General features: G+C 43.8%; 1 protein-coding gene across 1 annotated transcript in view; it reads right to left on the reverse strand.

Moving 5' to 3' along the window:
- Positions 1–3,278: 3,278 nt before the first annotated feature.
- LOC139022859 (uncharacterized) overlaps positions 3,279–16,705 on the reverse strand; it is a 42,193-nt gene continuing 28,766 nt past the window's right edge. The window contains exon 2 of the mRNA XM_070434285.1: positions 3,279–3,529. Within this exon, the coding sequence (XP_070290386.1) occupies positions 3,279–3,529 (251 nt within the window). The remainder of the gene's footprint in view (positions 3,530–16,705) is intronic.

Here is a 16,705-nt window from a genome sequence, read left to right on the forward strand (position 1 = left end):
TTTCAGAACATCAGCTGTCTGGATTTGGGTGAAGGAGAAGCGGGGGGAGGCTCGGGCCAGTTGCTGCGGGGGGTGCAGAGCTGTTGGCCGGGATTGGGGTAGCCAGGTGGAAAGCATGGCCAGCCGTAGAGAAATGCTTATTGAAATTCTAGATTATCGTGGATTTATCAGTGGTGACAGTGTTTCCTAGTCTCAGTGCAGTGGGCAGCTGGGAGGAGGTACTCATGTTCTCCATGGACTTTACAGTGTCCAAAAACTTTTGGGAATTAGTGCTGCAGGATGCAAATGTATGTTTGAATAAGCTAGCCTTTGCTTTCCTAACTGACTGTGTGTATTGGTTCCTGACTTCCCTGAAAAAATGGCATATCACGGGGACTATTCGATGCTAGTGCAGTACGCCACAGGTTGATTTTGTGCTGGTCAAGGGCCGTCAGGTCAAGGGCCGTCAGGTCTGAAGTGAACCTATATCTGTTCTCAGTTTTTTTTTATTGAATGGGGCTTATTAAAGATGGTGAGGAAAGCACTTTTAAAGAACAACCAGGCATCCTCTACAGATGGGATGAGGTTAATATCCTTCCAGGATACCCGGGCCAGGTCGATTAGAAAGGCCTGCTCGCAGAAGTGTTTTAGGGAGCGTTTGACAGTGATGAGTGGTGGTCGTTTGACCGCGGACCCAAAACGGACACAGGCAATGAGGCAGTGATCGCTGAGATCCTGTTTGAAAACAACAGAGGTGTATTTAGAGGGCAGGTTGGTCAGGATGATATCTATGAGGATGCCCATGTTTACGGATTTGGGGTTGTACCTGGTATGTTCTTTGATAATTTGTGTGAGATTGAGGGCATCTAGTTTAGATTGTAGGACGGCCGGGGTGTTTAGGTCACCTAGCAGTACGAACTCTGAAGATAGATGGGGGGCAATTAATTCACATATGGTGTCTAGGGCACAGCTGGGAGCTGAGGGGGGTCTATAACAAGCGGCAACAGTGAGGGACTTATTTCTGGAGAGATGGATCTTTAAAAGTAGAAGCTCGAACTGTTTGGGCATAGACCTGGATAGTATGACAGAACTCTGCAGGCTTTCTCTACTGTAGATTGCTATTCTGCCCCCTTTAGCAGTACTGACAGACAGACATGAAATGTGACAGCACACATCAGCAAATATTCTCAATTAAACATCTAGAAGACATGCCTCTTCAGTTCAACATCAAAAGGGGAGAAGCAGACTGTTGTGTTTAACAAGGTCAAAAGACAGACATCAACCCATTTCACACCCTACAACCCCCTCCCATCCTCATCGCTCTCATCCAACCCCCTCCCATCCTCATCGCTCTCATCCAACCCCATCCCATCCTCATCGCTCTCATCCAATCCCATCCCATCCTCATCCCTCTCATCACAACCCCCTCCCATCCTCTCAAGACAATGTATCAGGAGAAATAACAATGGGATATATTTTAATTCATATGTCTCATCTGCATCATGATGTCTGTCTGAGGCTCAGTATTAAATGAGACACATTTTAATCAATAGTTAATGCTGATGTAGGTTGCAGATGTTGCAGCTAGCCTGAACCTCAGGGGAGTGCTAGCATGGAGCAGACACTAATAACTATCCGGACAGAGAATTATTACCACATAGCTATTTCATTATGCATGGCAGCAGACAGGCTCCTCCAGAGACTGCTGAAGCCAAAGAAACATCAATACAACACACTGGAGCCAGTGTTTTGCCGGTAGGACACGGCCCGGTACGGTAAGCCACGGCCGGTACGGTAGGCCACGGCCCAGTACGGTAGAGCACGGCCCGGTACGGTAAGCCACGGCCGGTACGGTAGGCCACGGCCCGGTACGGTAAGCCACGGCCGGTACGGTAGGACACGGCCGCGGTACCGGTAAGCCACGGCCGGTACGGTAGGCCACGGCCCGGTACGGTAAGCCACGGCCGGTACGGTAAGCCACGGCCCGGTACGGTAGGCCACGGGCGGTACGTTAGGCCACGGCCGGTACGGTAGGCCACGGCCGGTACGGTAGGCAACGGCCGGTACGGTAGGACACGGCCGGTACGGTAGGCCACGGCCCGGTACGGTAGGACACGGCCCGGTACGGTAAGCCACGGCCGGTACGGTGGGCCACGGCCGGTACGGTAGGCAACGGCCGGTACGGTAGAGCACGGTACGGTAGGCCACGGCCGGTACGGTAGACCACGGCCGGTACGGTAACCTACGGCTAGTATCTCACGTAAGTTTGAGGTCCAACAGAATACTGTGTGAACAGCATTGACTATCAGTCCTATACAGCTACTTAAGTAAAACAGCTGGTTGCTACAGTAGTTCTCTCTTTTTAAATAACAGTTCATTATTTATAATGCCAGTCTAACAGAGAGGCAATGTTTCCCCACTCAACACAAAAGGAACTAACATGAGAGAGCAGATGTCCCTCTTCCTGGCCCAGCCCAGGTCTAGGCTAGGCTACATCTGCACTACACTGCTAACAGAGGACAGACTGGGCAGTGTCATTGCCAGTGCCAGAGTTCGTCTGAGTCTCTTTCCTTGGCATCAGCTCCCACTAATTTCCATTGTGCATAAAGCCTATGATTAAACACCCTGCCAAAGGATGTATTATAGTCTGTAGAGCTCTGCTACCCAACCCGAGCCAGACGGCCAAGACTTTATTCATCGGGTTAGGGCTGGGTAGGGCCTTCATTTCATCAAAAACTAGGGTAGGGCCTTCATTTCATCAAAAACTAGGGTAGGGCCTTCATTTCATCAAAAACTAGGGTAGGGCCTTCATTTCATCAATAACTAGGGTAAGAGCAGGGCTTGGGTATCACTAAATTGATCACTAACATTTTGAAACTGAGCCATTTGCGCGTGCTCTGCTGCGCAGTACAGTCATATCTGACTAAGATCATAACAAGATGTCAGAAGTACCTCGTCAAATATAGAGACAGGAGAGATTATTTCACAGAAAATAATGTTACTTGTGTTTTGCCAGAGTTTAGAGTGACGAAAAGTAGCTTAACAGCTGACTGCTCTCTCGTGTCTCTTCATGGAGCAGAGCAGCCCAAGTGGAGCCGTTGCTATGGATACTCAGACTCAGAGCGCCATGAGCAGAGCGAGCTGTGAGCAGGGAGCAGGTGACCGACCAAGAGGAGCAGCTAATGGATTTACTAACAGAGGAAGTTATTTCTGATTTCGGGGCATGGGCTTTAAATTTGCCAGAAGCAATCTGGCCTGGGTAGGGCCTGAACGTTGCAGGCCTGGGTAGGGCCTGAACGTCACGGGCCTGGGCAGGGCCTGAACGTCACGGGCCTGGGTAGGGCCTGAACGTCACGGGCCTGGGTAGGGCCTGAACGTCGTTGGGCCTGGGTAGGCCTGAACGTCACAGGGGGCGGCGGGGGGCGGGGGGGGGGGCGGGCCTGGGTAGGGCCTGAACGTTGCAGGGCCTGGGAGGGCCTGATTGTTGCGGCCGGTAGGGCCTGCTTGTCGCGGGCCTGGTAGGCCTGAACGTCGCAGGCCTGGGTAGGGCCTGATTGTCACGGGCTGGTGGTGATGACGTCACGGCCTGGTGGGGCCTGAACGTCGCGGGCCGTGGGTAGGGCCTGAACGTCGCGGGCCTGGGTAGGGCCTGAAGTCGCGGGCCTGGGTAGGGCCTGAACGTCACGGGCCTGGGTAGGGCCTGAACATCACGGGCCTGGGTAGGGCCTGATTGTCACGGGCCTGGGTAGGGCCTGATTGTCACGGGCCTGGGTAAGGGCCTGAACGTCGCGGGCCTGGGTAGGGCCTGAACGTCACGGGCCTGGGTAGGGCTCGGGCTTCAAATTCATACCTGTGCAGAGCTCTAGTCGTCTGCCTGACAGACTGACCTTGGGATTGAGACGATACAGCCAGATACTGTACTACTATAGTCAGGACCTTGTTAGGGCATTTTATTTATAGTCTACGGGACCAGTCTGTCTGTATATAGACATCTGAAAAAAGGAGAGAGCTGTCGTCTGGCAGAAGAACAAAAGAGTGAGGAGAACAGGACACCCACCGGTGGTCAACAAGTGACAGCTTAGCTAACATTTCTTAGCTTCTTTGATTACCTTACAATACTGTTCGCCAGCTTGTAGTCCTAAAAAAACAGAAATGAAATACCTTTGGTAGGTTCATCCATACCTATTGGGGGGGGGGGATTAATGGGGAAGAATAGGGTTTACGAATAAACGCCCCAAATAAGGTCTGTGGTTAACATAGGCTTAGGAGATCTTACAGGGGTTGGTTGTTTAGCAACTACGGGGCAAAACAGACAAGGTTGGCTTAGATTGTTGACAATATGTAAACTATATTTCGTCTCCAATGTTTATTCAAAAACATAAATACAATTTGCACAATGTCAACTTGTCTCTCAAATACATTGTTACAGTTGTTGGTCAGCTAGCTAGCGAATTTTAGCCATATTAGCATTGAAATTAAATCAGTCAAAACAAGACAAGGTATCAAGAACAAGATGATGAGACACTTACAATTCCCCACGTGGCAGTTTGTCATTGTTGGTAGCTATCTGGCCATCCTGAATCACTAGAACTCATGAACTTCTGCCCCATTGAAGCGTGCCCATCGTTTTCCTTACGTTGTCAGCTAACCGATCTATAAGTATTGTTCTGTGAGATAACATCAGTCAGTTAAACATGACTTTATGAATTATGAAGCCTTTGTGCTTTTTCTGATTACATAAATGCTTCAAAATTCACAAAAAAATTAGGTTATCTCATAGAAAACCCAAAACCCTCCAAAATTGCCATTCATTAACCCATAGGCTTTAAAAAATATATATATATTTTACCTTAATTTAACTAGAGAAGTCAGTTAAGAACAAATTCTTATTTTTGATGACGGCCTAGGAACAGTGGGTTAACTGCCTTATTCAGGGGCAGAACAACAGATGTTTCAATTGTCAGCTCGGGGATTTGATCTTGAAAACTTTCAGTAACAAGTTCAAAGCTCTAACCACTAGGCTACCTGCCGCCCCTATACTCTGTTATGACGTTGGCCTGTAGGTAAGGTTTATGACCACCCCCCCCCATAAATACCTTTCTCCCTCCCTTCCCTCTCTCTCTTGAATAGCCTTTGTTAAAGATAGAGAGTCTGGGAACATCAAACAAGTGGAGGGAAAGGAACCATATTTCGGTAATAGAACCAGTTGAAAATATGCGTTGGAACTTAATGAATATGATGTCAGTTCAGTTGTCATCTGAGACATTATGACTGATGACAAGACAACAAACTGTATCTGGGAAAGTCTACACATTATAGTTATCAGATTCACATGGAATTGTTGTGCAATTTAAATGCAATTTAAATGAAACTATTTGTGAAAAGATTAAATGTAATTTTAGCTTCCAAATGAGAGAATTGGGTTTTCATAAGATTAGAGCTCTGCTCAATCAGTGGCCCGCCCCTGTGAAGAAACATGGGTTATAAACTACTGTCACAGGCCGGCTCATAGCCTGTGACAAAAATGAGGGGACACAAACAGGTATAGGCCAATTAAAAAGGTTCTTTATTCTAAACCAAAACTATTAACTTTAAACTAAGAAAAAGGAATGAGGTGTGGAAGTATCATAATGTAGGGTGTATGTAAAGTGCATGGATGCGTGAATCTGTGTGTGTAAATATGACTGAGTGAAAACTATGCAAAACTACAAAGGAACAAACAAAACAGGATCATACCTGGAGGAGCAGAGAGAGAGAGAGAGAGAGAGAGAGAGATGTGATTAGTGAAACAAGTTTAAATACCCTGAGCCCATGTGGCTCCAATCACTAACGACCCTCCTCTGCCTGCAGGAGGAACCGCCCCTGCAATGCAGAGGGGCCGTGACACTATGAAACACACCCTTCTCTCCCTCCACTATATAAGCCCTTGACGAAAATGTAATCTCCTGTTCCGGGTACATTAGGACGACGTTCCGATGTCAGAAGGATTCAGATAATAACTACAGAATGAAACCAACCTCAGCGTGAGCTTTGGTTGCGAATGGTATGAACTTTGAACTCTTATTCGCTACAGAAGTGATACCTCCTAGCCGTTGAGTTAGCAGCGGGCCAGTGTAAACGTGGGCTAGGAGAGGACAGACAGAGTATCCCGTCTACCACACAACGACGACATTACAACGTTTCCCGTTCACCACCAGAGACACTCTTCAAAGGACAAAGGACTCTGTTGGGCAACACGGCCTTCCATCTACCACCAACCTATTGAATCGCAGCTCAGAGTAAATATTTATTGCATTTTCCTTTTCCAAATGGGCGGTAATTTAGAATGCATAGGATTTTGTATTTACGATATTTGTTCCTCAGTCTTCCCGCTCTTTCACTCAAACCCAACCCCCTTTCCTTTGTGTAACCAGCTGTCATATCTGTTCCCTTTATGACATAATTTGTAATCAAGGTATGATTCATTCTGTGTATATGTAATTCTGTGTGATTAGTTAGGTATTTAGTAAATAAATAATAAAAACCCAATTTTGTTGCTGATTCAACTTGTTAGCCAGGATTCGTGAAGATGAATGTACAACTTTCAGATGAGACTAAACAAGGTGACGATTAATATTGACTGCTATTGATGTAAAATATTACTAGGTCTTTAAGAGTTTATTCGGAAGATAACTGCTCTATAAGTATTACTTTGTGGTGCCCCGCCTCTCTAGTTAATTACATTTACATGATTAGCGCAATCAGGTAATATCAATTACAGAGAAAGGATTTGATAGAATAGCATGTCATATCACTTAATTCGGCATAGCCAAAGACACGACAACTCTAACCACTAGGCTACCTGCCGCTTTGGCCAGTGAGCCATGGTGGAGGTAGTGCCTACAAAAAGACACCATTGCTATTGTTCTCTACATACTACATGTGGAATAATGTAGAATTACATGTGGAAGAAGGTCAGCATATTTTCAACAGGAGAAGGAATCACATTCACTAGTAATGTAAAGATAGCCGTTCATTACCAAAACACAGTAAGGACCAACCAATCACGCCGAAAAAAAATCTACTCTAATTCCCTAAAATAACTATCCTTACATTATTTTAGGGAACTAGAGTCGATTTTTCTGATTTTTCTCCTCAGCAGAAAATGTGTTCTGGCCAGTCAGGCAATACTGTAGCGTTTCATTAAATTTGCAAGACCATAACTGTGAATTGTTTATAGTCAGCGAACCTAATCCAATTTCCTGTATCTTTTATCTGATCTCCTTCCATTGGAGGATGGCCTTAGCTTTCTGCTGCATATCTTACATGCTCATTGGGCAAAATAAAACCATGCAAGGTTGCATTTTTAAAGTCTCTGCTGGCATAATCAAAGCTCAACCAGACTGTCAACAAGGCAGGTCCTACAGGTCCTAGGTTCTACCTTCTCAACAACCCTGTCAACAAGGCAGGTCCTACAGGCCCTAGTTTCTATCTTCTCAACAACCCTGTCAACAAGGCAGGTCCTACAGGCCCTAGTTTCTATCTTCTCAACAACACTATCAACAAGGCAGGTCCTACAGGCCCTAGTTGTCGCACCTGGACTACTGTTCAGTCGTGTGGTCAGGTGCCACAAAGAGGGACCTCGGAAAATTACAATTTGCTCAGACCAGGGCAGCAAGGCTAGCCCTTAAGTGTACAAGGAGAGCTAATATTATCATGTAAATTGTTCATGGCTCAAAGTGGAGGAGAGGTTGACTTCCTCACTACTTGTTTTTGTAAAAAGTGTTGACAGGCTGAATGCACCAAGGTGTCTGATTAAACTACTAGCAAACAGCTCAGACACACATGCATACCCCACGAGACATGCCACCAGAGGTCTCTTCACAGTCCCCAAGTCCAGAACAGACTATGGGAGGCGCACAGTACTACATAGAGCCATGACTACATGGAACTCTATTCCACATCAGGTAACTGATGCAGCAGTAGAATCAGATTTAAAAACAGGTAAAAATACACCTCATGGGACAGCGGGGACTGTGAAGAGACACACACAAAGGAACAGACACGCACACACACACACTCTATACACACACGTACATTGTAATATTGTTATATGGTGGTTTTATGCATTTTGTATTGTAGATATATAGTGGTGTAATGTTATATGATGCAAAAAAGTGTTTGGTTGATGTAAGTGCCTTAATATTTTTGGACCCCAGGAAGAGTAGCTGCTGCCTTGGTAGGTACTAATGGGGATCCATAATAAACCCCAGGAAGAGTAGCTGCTGCCTTGGCAGGAACTAATGGAGATCCATAATAAACCCCAGGAAGAGTAGCTGCTGCCTTGGCAGGAACTAATGGGGATCCATAATACCCCAGGAATGAGTACTGGCTGCTTTGGCAGGAACTAATGGAGATCATAATAAACCCCAGGAAGAGTAGCTGGTGCCTTGACAGGAACTAATGGGGATCCATAATAAACCCCAGGAAGAGTAGCTGCTGCCTTGACAGGAACTAATGGGGATCCATTAATAAACCCCAGGAAGAGTAGCTGCTGCGTTGGCAGGAACTAATGTTTCGTTTGCCAGCTTAGGGAACATGAGCAGAAACTAACACAATACCAGAGTGCTGTGCCCTGTGTGACTGTCCCTCTGTTGTGACAAAGAACATGTTTGTGTCTTTTATTTGTGTCTGCACATTCCTCTCAAATTCAACTTCCTTCTACTAACTGCTGGTTTGATTCTTTTGCTGTCATCAGTGTTATTTTTTTAGTTTCTCAGTAGTGTCAGGTCTCTCTACGGATTAAGGAGTTGGGTACCTTTAACTCTTTCCCCTGAGAATCTTCTCTCTCTTCTAAAAATAAAAAGTGTTATCATGCTGACCTGACATCTGGATTTCTACAGTTTGAGAGGAGGAAACTGTCCCTGCCCTCCCACTCCCCAGCCGACCAAAACTCGGGGAAAAAGGGAAGAAAAATGGTTTCAAGAAGCATTCTTTACATTGTGTAGGTAGTTGTCGATATTGACATTTTACTCAGCGGAATGTGAGAAGGTTTGTGTTTCACGCTTCAGGGTCAGATCTCCACATTATAGTATGTACACCACAGTGAAAAAAAACGCTAGTGACCTCGACTAGCTACATGTCTATGGTAGCCTGGCTAAACCAGATTGAATGCTGTGTTCTTTTTCCAGGCTAGATCTATAGTACAGAACCCTATATAATACTGAGGAGGACCCTGGTGATCCCAGCCGCCTACGGTAAGTGTTTAGTCAGTCTTTGTTTAACCAGGCTAGGTCAGGTCTATAATACAGTACACCACAGGGAGGAGGACCCTGGGGTCGTTCCACCTCAAAAAGCACAAGAAAGAGGATTTCAACACCAACATCTGAGATTGTTCTGAAATCGTTTATTTTTTAGAAATAGAAGATTAGCATTGATTGCATCCAAATTGGTCATTTCAATTTATAGGATTCATATAATATTCAATAAAGATAGTACCTCACATCCAATTTGGACCAAACCTTTTTCTAATAATGAGTTAGACATGAGGCTACTCTTCCTGGGGTCCACAAAAAACACAAAACATGACAAGTAACAAAACAATGATACACTGATAGACAAGGACGGTCACACGAGGTAAGAAAAGCCAAAGCATGAGTTGCTGTCATGCCATGTCCATAGACTGCTTACAGGGTAAGGAAACCAATATGTCCCTTTAGAAATATATAGCCTAATAGCAGGAACAGCACCATCTAGTGGCCAGAACCTGGTAATATCAGGATGTAGGATGGAATATGAACCCAACAACTTCAATAATTAATGACCAGTGGGGGGAAAACAGCACCATCTAGTGGTCAGAACCTGGTAATATCAGGATGTAGGATGGAATATGAACCGCAACAACTTCAATAATTAATGAACAGTGGGGATAACCAGCACCATCTTAGTGGTCAGATACCTGGTAATATCAGGATGTGGATGGAATATAACCAAAACTACTAATTAATGACCAGTGGGGGGAAAACAGCACCATCTAGTGGTAGGAACCTGGTAATATCAGGCTGTAGGAATGGAATATGAAACCCAACAAACTTCAATGACTAATTCTCATGAACAGAGGGGGGGGGGGGGGGGGGAACAGCACCAAATTCACTGATAATACGTAGGATGAAGAAACAATACTCCAAGCAAGCTCTATACTACTTGTGTTAGGGTGGGATGTTTGGGTATCCATAGATGCTTTTGACTATTATTCCATGTTTTACTCATTCTTAGAAAAATGTTTGGTCCAGTTTACACCCTAAAAAAAGTATACCCCCTAAAAATAATAAAATAAATTAAATGTTGGGTCCAAATTGAATGTCAGGTGCAGCGGTCTAAGCACGCTGGCATCTCAGTGACGCTAGAGGGGTCACTACAGTCCCTGGTTCGAATCCAGGCTGTATCACATCCGGCCGTGATTGGGAGTCCCTTAGGACTAGTTAAATAAAGGTTGATAAAAATAAATAATAGTGAATAATAGTGATCCTAATAAATTAAAATGGCTATTTGGGGTGCAATAAAGCCTATTTCCCTCAGAGATCAATTATATTTAAACAAAATAATGTTTCAGGAATGCTAATCTTTTCGTTTTCTATCGCATGTTAAATATTTATACATACTGTAGTTTGAATTTCGCGCTCTTGCCGATTTACAAACGTATGTTGGCAGGTGGGACGCTACCAGTGTCTGTCGTGCAATAGGTCTTTTTGTGCTTTAGCTTATGAGAAGTAGAAAAGAACACGGCTTTTACACTGCACTACTACCTACAGTATGTTTCAGACATCAAGGAACATGAATACTGGGAAATGAAATAACATGGGATACCTGGGAACATGAAAACATGAAGCCTGGGAACATGAAAACACTGATTACCTGGGAACATGATACCATGATACCTGGGTTTAACATGATACATGTTATACTGGGAACATGATAACGATACCTGGGAACATGATAACATGATACCTGGGAACATGATAACACGATACACCTGGGAACATGATACCCGGGGAACAGGATACCTGGGAACATGATACTGGGAACATGTAACCACGATACTGGGAACATGAATAAACATACCTGGGAACATGATAACCACGATAACTGGGACAATGATAACATGATACCTGGGAACATGATAACATGACACCTGGGAAATGATAACACGATACCTGGGAACAATGATAACACGATACTGGGAAAACATGATAACAAGATACCTGGGAAACATGATACATGATAAGGGACAGATAACATGATACCTTTTGGGACCGATGATAACATGATACTGGGCCCAATGATAACATGATCCGTAGGACCATGATAAGCATTGATACCTGGGACCATAATGATGCAAATCTACATTCCAGTGTTTTACTTGCTATTATTTACTTCGTCACATGGCTTTTTTGCCTTCACGTCCTTATCTCACCTCACTTGCCTCAATTGTATATAAGACTTATTTTCTAACTGTAATTATGTGAATTGTAATGTTTGTTTTACTCCATGCTGTTTGTTGTATGTGTGCACTGCTTTGCTTTATCTTGGCCAGGTCGCAATTGTAAATGAGAACTTGTTCTCACTTTGCCTACGTGTTAAATTAAGGTGGGGGGGAAATGATAACATGGAATACCTGGGAACATGATAACATGATACCTGGGACCATGATAACTGGGAACATGATAACATGGGAATACCTGGGAACATGATAACATGGGATACCTGGGAACATGATGCATGATACCTGGAACATGATAACATGATACCTGGGAACATGATAAATGGGATACCTGGGAAGCATGATAAATGATACCTGGGGGAACATAAATAAATGATACCTGGGAACATGATACATGGGATACCTGGGAAATGATAACATGGGATACCTGGGAACAGATAACATGGGGTACATGGGAATATGATAAATGAATACCTGGGAACATGATAACATGAACCTGGGAACATGATACATGGGATACCTGGGAACATGATAACATTGACTACCTGGGAACAATGATAACATGATACCTGGAACATGGATAATGACCTGGAACATGATAAACACATTACCCTGGGAACATGATAACACTGAATACCTAGCGGGAAACAGTGACTTAACATGATAACGTGACTGGGAACACATGATAAACAGGATACTGGGAACATGATAACAATGGATTACTGGGAACATGATAAATGGTAACGGACAAAACATGTGGAACATGATAACATGATACCTGGGGAACAAATGGATACCTGGGAACATGATAACGAATACTGGGAACATGATAAACATGGATACCTGGGAACATGATAACCGATACTTGGACTCATGATAACATGGTACTGGGAACAAGATAACATGGGATATCTGGGACATGAAATATAAACATGGGATATCTGGGAACTAGATAACATGGGGTTCACTGGGAACAAGATAAGATGGATTCTGGGAAAATGATAACATGATTCCTTGGGAACATGATAACATGATACCTGGGAACATGATAACATGATACCTGGGAACATAATAACATGGGATACCTGGGAACATGATAACGTGGGATATTGAAAGGCTTAGATGCCCACAGGTGTTCTACAGTACATGTCTTTTCAATTCCATGGTGCCACGTCCACCATTGGAGAGTGTAGCCTACTGTACCCTGCCAAGCCACTGGAGGGAGTTTGCATCAGTAACAAGGAGAATGACTGTCGCCTATCTAGGGTTCTAGCCAGCTCCAATAGCCTGGTGAAATAAACAGCTTTGAACCAAAGGAGATGACTTACCAATATAAAACACTTCACCTCGTGAATATGACTGTTTGCACACATGACTCAGTACAATTTTATATGTGAGAATAGAGAGAGAGAGAAAGAGTGCACACCCTTTTGCCTTTTGTTATCAGTGTCCTTGGGTCGCTCCATCTCTCCCTCTCCCTCTCTCTCTCTCTCCCTCTCTCTCTCCCTGTTCATGTGTGGCAGGCAGCTGGCACCAAAGAGAGAATCAAAGAGAGAGAGAGAGACAATCAGAGAGCGAGAGAGAGAGACACACACACACAGACAGAAAGAGGCAGGAAGAGAGAGACAGACAGAGCAATAGAGACAGAGAGAGAGAGACAGAATGATAGAGAGATAGACAGACAGAACAATAGAGATAGATAGACAGAGAGAGACAAACAGAATGATAGAGATAGACAGACAGAACGATAGAGAGAGATAGACAGAGAGACAGACAGAATGATAGAGAGGGATAGACAGAGAGAGAGACAAACAGAATGTAGAGAGAGATAGACAGACATAACGACAGAGAGAGATAGACAGAATGATAGAGAGATAGACAGACAGAACGATAGAGAGAGATAGACAGAGAGACAGACAGAATGATAGAGAGGGATATACAGAGAGAGAGACAAACAGAATGTAGAGAGATAGACAGACATAACGACAGAGAGAGATAGACAGAGAGACAGACAGATTGATAGAGATTGACAGAGAGAGATAGACAGAATGATAGAGAGAGATAGACAGAGAGAGACAGACAGAATGATAGAGAGAGATAGACAGAGAGACAGACAGAATGATAGAGAGAGATAGACAGAGAGACAGACAGAATGATAGAGAGAGACAGACAGACAGAAGAGAGAGAGATAGAGGGTATTTCTCAAAATGCATACCACCATTCTCTGGTTGGAGCACAGGAGGGTTGGAGTATGAGTCCAAATCAAAGTATGTGAAACGAAGCATGGAGGGCAGTTCTCGAATGCGTAGACCATATGTACATATCTTAAAGCATTCATCGATGTAAGCTTCAACGGAAAGTTTGCAAAGAAATATGAAGCAATCACGTACGAAAGGGCGCTACATTTCTTGAAAGCAATGGCGGACATTATTTGAGCTGAAGCGAGAGAAAATACACTCTGACTTCGGAATGAAATATTGCCTATTCACATCGCATATGAAGCCTGACTACAATATTTGATCTTGATAAGTTAATAAATACATGCTGTGTTAATTTTGTCATGTTTACCTGCCTACGTATCGTAGATCACAAGCCCATAATAAGTCAATAGGGCTAACTGGCTAGCTACTAGAACTGCAAGGGATAACTGGCTAGCTGCTACTACCGTTAGGGCTAACTGGCTAGCTACTAGTACTGTTATGGATAACTGACTAGCTGCTACTACTGTTAGGGCTAACTGGCTAGCTACTAGTACTGTTAGGGCTAACTGGCTAGCTACTAGTACTGTTAGGGCTAACTGGCTAGCCAGAGATGTGTTTATTACCACTTTACCACCACACAGAGAGATGTGTTTATTCCACCTACAACAGAGATGTGTTTATTACCTTTACCACCACACAGAGATGTGTTTATTACCACCACACAGAGATGTGTTTATTACCTCTTTACCACCCACAGAGATGTGTTTTATTACCACCACACAGAGATGTGTTTATTACCACTTTACCACCACACAGAGATGTGTTTTATTCCTCTTTACCACCACACAGAGATGTGTTATTACCACCACACCAGAGATGTGTTTATTACCTCTTTACCACCACACAGAGATGTGTTTATTACCTCTTACCACCACACAGAGATGTGTTTATTACCCTTTACCACACACAGAGAGTTTTATTACCAACCACACACAGAGATGTGTTTATTACCTCTTTACCACCACACAGAGATGTGTTTATTACCACCACACAGAGATGTGTTTATTACCTTTACCACCACACAGAGATGTGTTTATTACCACTTTACCACCACACAGAGATGTGTTTTATTACCACCAAACAGAGATGTGTTTATTACCATTTACCACCACACAGAGATGTGTTTTTACCACCCACACAGAGATGTGTTTATTACCACTTTACCACCACACAGAGATGTGTTTATTCCCACCACACAGAGATGTGTTTATTACCTCTTTACCACCACACAGAGATGTGTTTATTACCACACCACACAGAGATGTGTTTATTACCAACACACAGAGATGTGTTTATTACCACTTTACCACCACACAGAAGATGTGTTTATTACCACCACACAGAGATGTGTTTATTACTCTTTCACCAACACAGAGATGTGTTTATTACCACTTTACCACCACGAGATGTGTTTTATACCACCACCAGAGATGTGTTTATTCACCACCACACAGAGATGTGTTTATTACCACTTTACACCAACACAGAGATGTGTTTATTACCACTTTACACACACAGAGATGTGTTTATTACCACTTTACCACCACACAGAGATGTGTTTATTACCACCACAACAGAGATGTGTTTATTACCACCACACAGAGATGTGTTATTACCACTTTACCACCACACACGAGATGTGTTTATTACCACTTTACCACCAAACAGAGATGTGTTTATTACCACCACCACAAGAGATGTGTTTATTACCACCACAACAGAGATGTGTTTATTACCACCACCACACAGAGATGTGTTTATTACCACTTTACCACCAAACAGAGATGTGTTTATTACCACCACACAGAGATGTGTTTATTACCACCACACAGAGATGTGTTTATTACCACTTTACCACCACACAGAGATGTGTTTTTACCATTACCACCACACAGAGATGTGTTTATTACCACTTTACCCACACAGAGATGTGTTTATTACCACTTTACCACCACACAGAGATGTGTTTATTACCACCACACAGAGATGTGTTTATTACCACTTTACCACACACAGAGATGTGTTTATTACCACCACACAGAGATGTGGTTTTATACCACTTTACCACCACACAGAGATGTGTTTATTACCACTTTACCACCACAACAGAGTGTGTTTATTACCACTTTACCACCACACCGAGATGGTTTCACGCAACCCGTATTCCTCGCTGCTCTCCCCTACTTATTAACTCCCACTCCCCCTACTGTATTACCTCACGCTGCTCCTCCCCTACTGTATTACCTCATGCTGCATCTCCCTACTGTATTACCTCACGCTGCTCCTCCCCCTACTGTATTACCTCATGCGCCCTTCCCTACTCGTATTCCTCATGCTGCTCCTCCCTACTGTATACTCACGCTGCACCTCCCCATTCACTGAACCTTCTCCAGCCAGACAATGGCAACAATAGAGACCAAACAAGATATACACAAAGCAAACGATTTACTTCATTATTATCAGCTAGATATGTGAATTGTAATAATGTAGCTAACCAGATAGTTTACCAGGCAAAAATAACTCTACAAACTAATACACAATGCAAGATAGATGTCAATTATTATGGATATCTGGCTAGCTAATAGTAGCAGCAGCCAGTTAGCCCTAGCAGTACTTAGTAGCTAGCCAGTTTGCCCTAACAGTACTAGTAGCTAGCCAGTTTAGCCTAACAGTAGTAGTAGCTAGCCCAGTTAGCCCCTGAACAGTACTAGTAGCTAGCCAGTTTATCCCCTAACAGTAGTAGCAGCTAGCAGTTAGCCCCAAACAGTACTAGTAGCTTAGCCAGTTAGCCCTAACAGTATTAGAAGCTAGCCAGTATCCCTAACACGCTAGTAGCTAGCCAGTTAGCCCTAACAGTAGTAGTAGCTAGCCCGTCTAGCCCTAACAGTAGTAGTAGCTAACCAGTTAGCCCCTAAAGTACTAGTAGCTAGCCAGTTTAGCCCTAACAGTAGTAGCAGCTAGCCTTAGCCCTAACAGTAACTCAGTA

Source organism: Salvelinus sp. IW2-2015, linkage group LG23 (assembly GCF_002910315.2).
Source record: "Salvelinus sp. IW2-2015 linkage group LG23, ASM291031v2, whole genome shotgun sequence".
NCBI lineage: Eukaryota > Metazoa > Chordata > Actinopteri > Salmoniformes > Salmonidae > Salvelinus > Salvelinus sp. IW2-2015.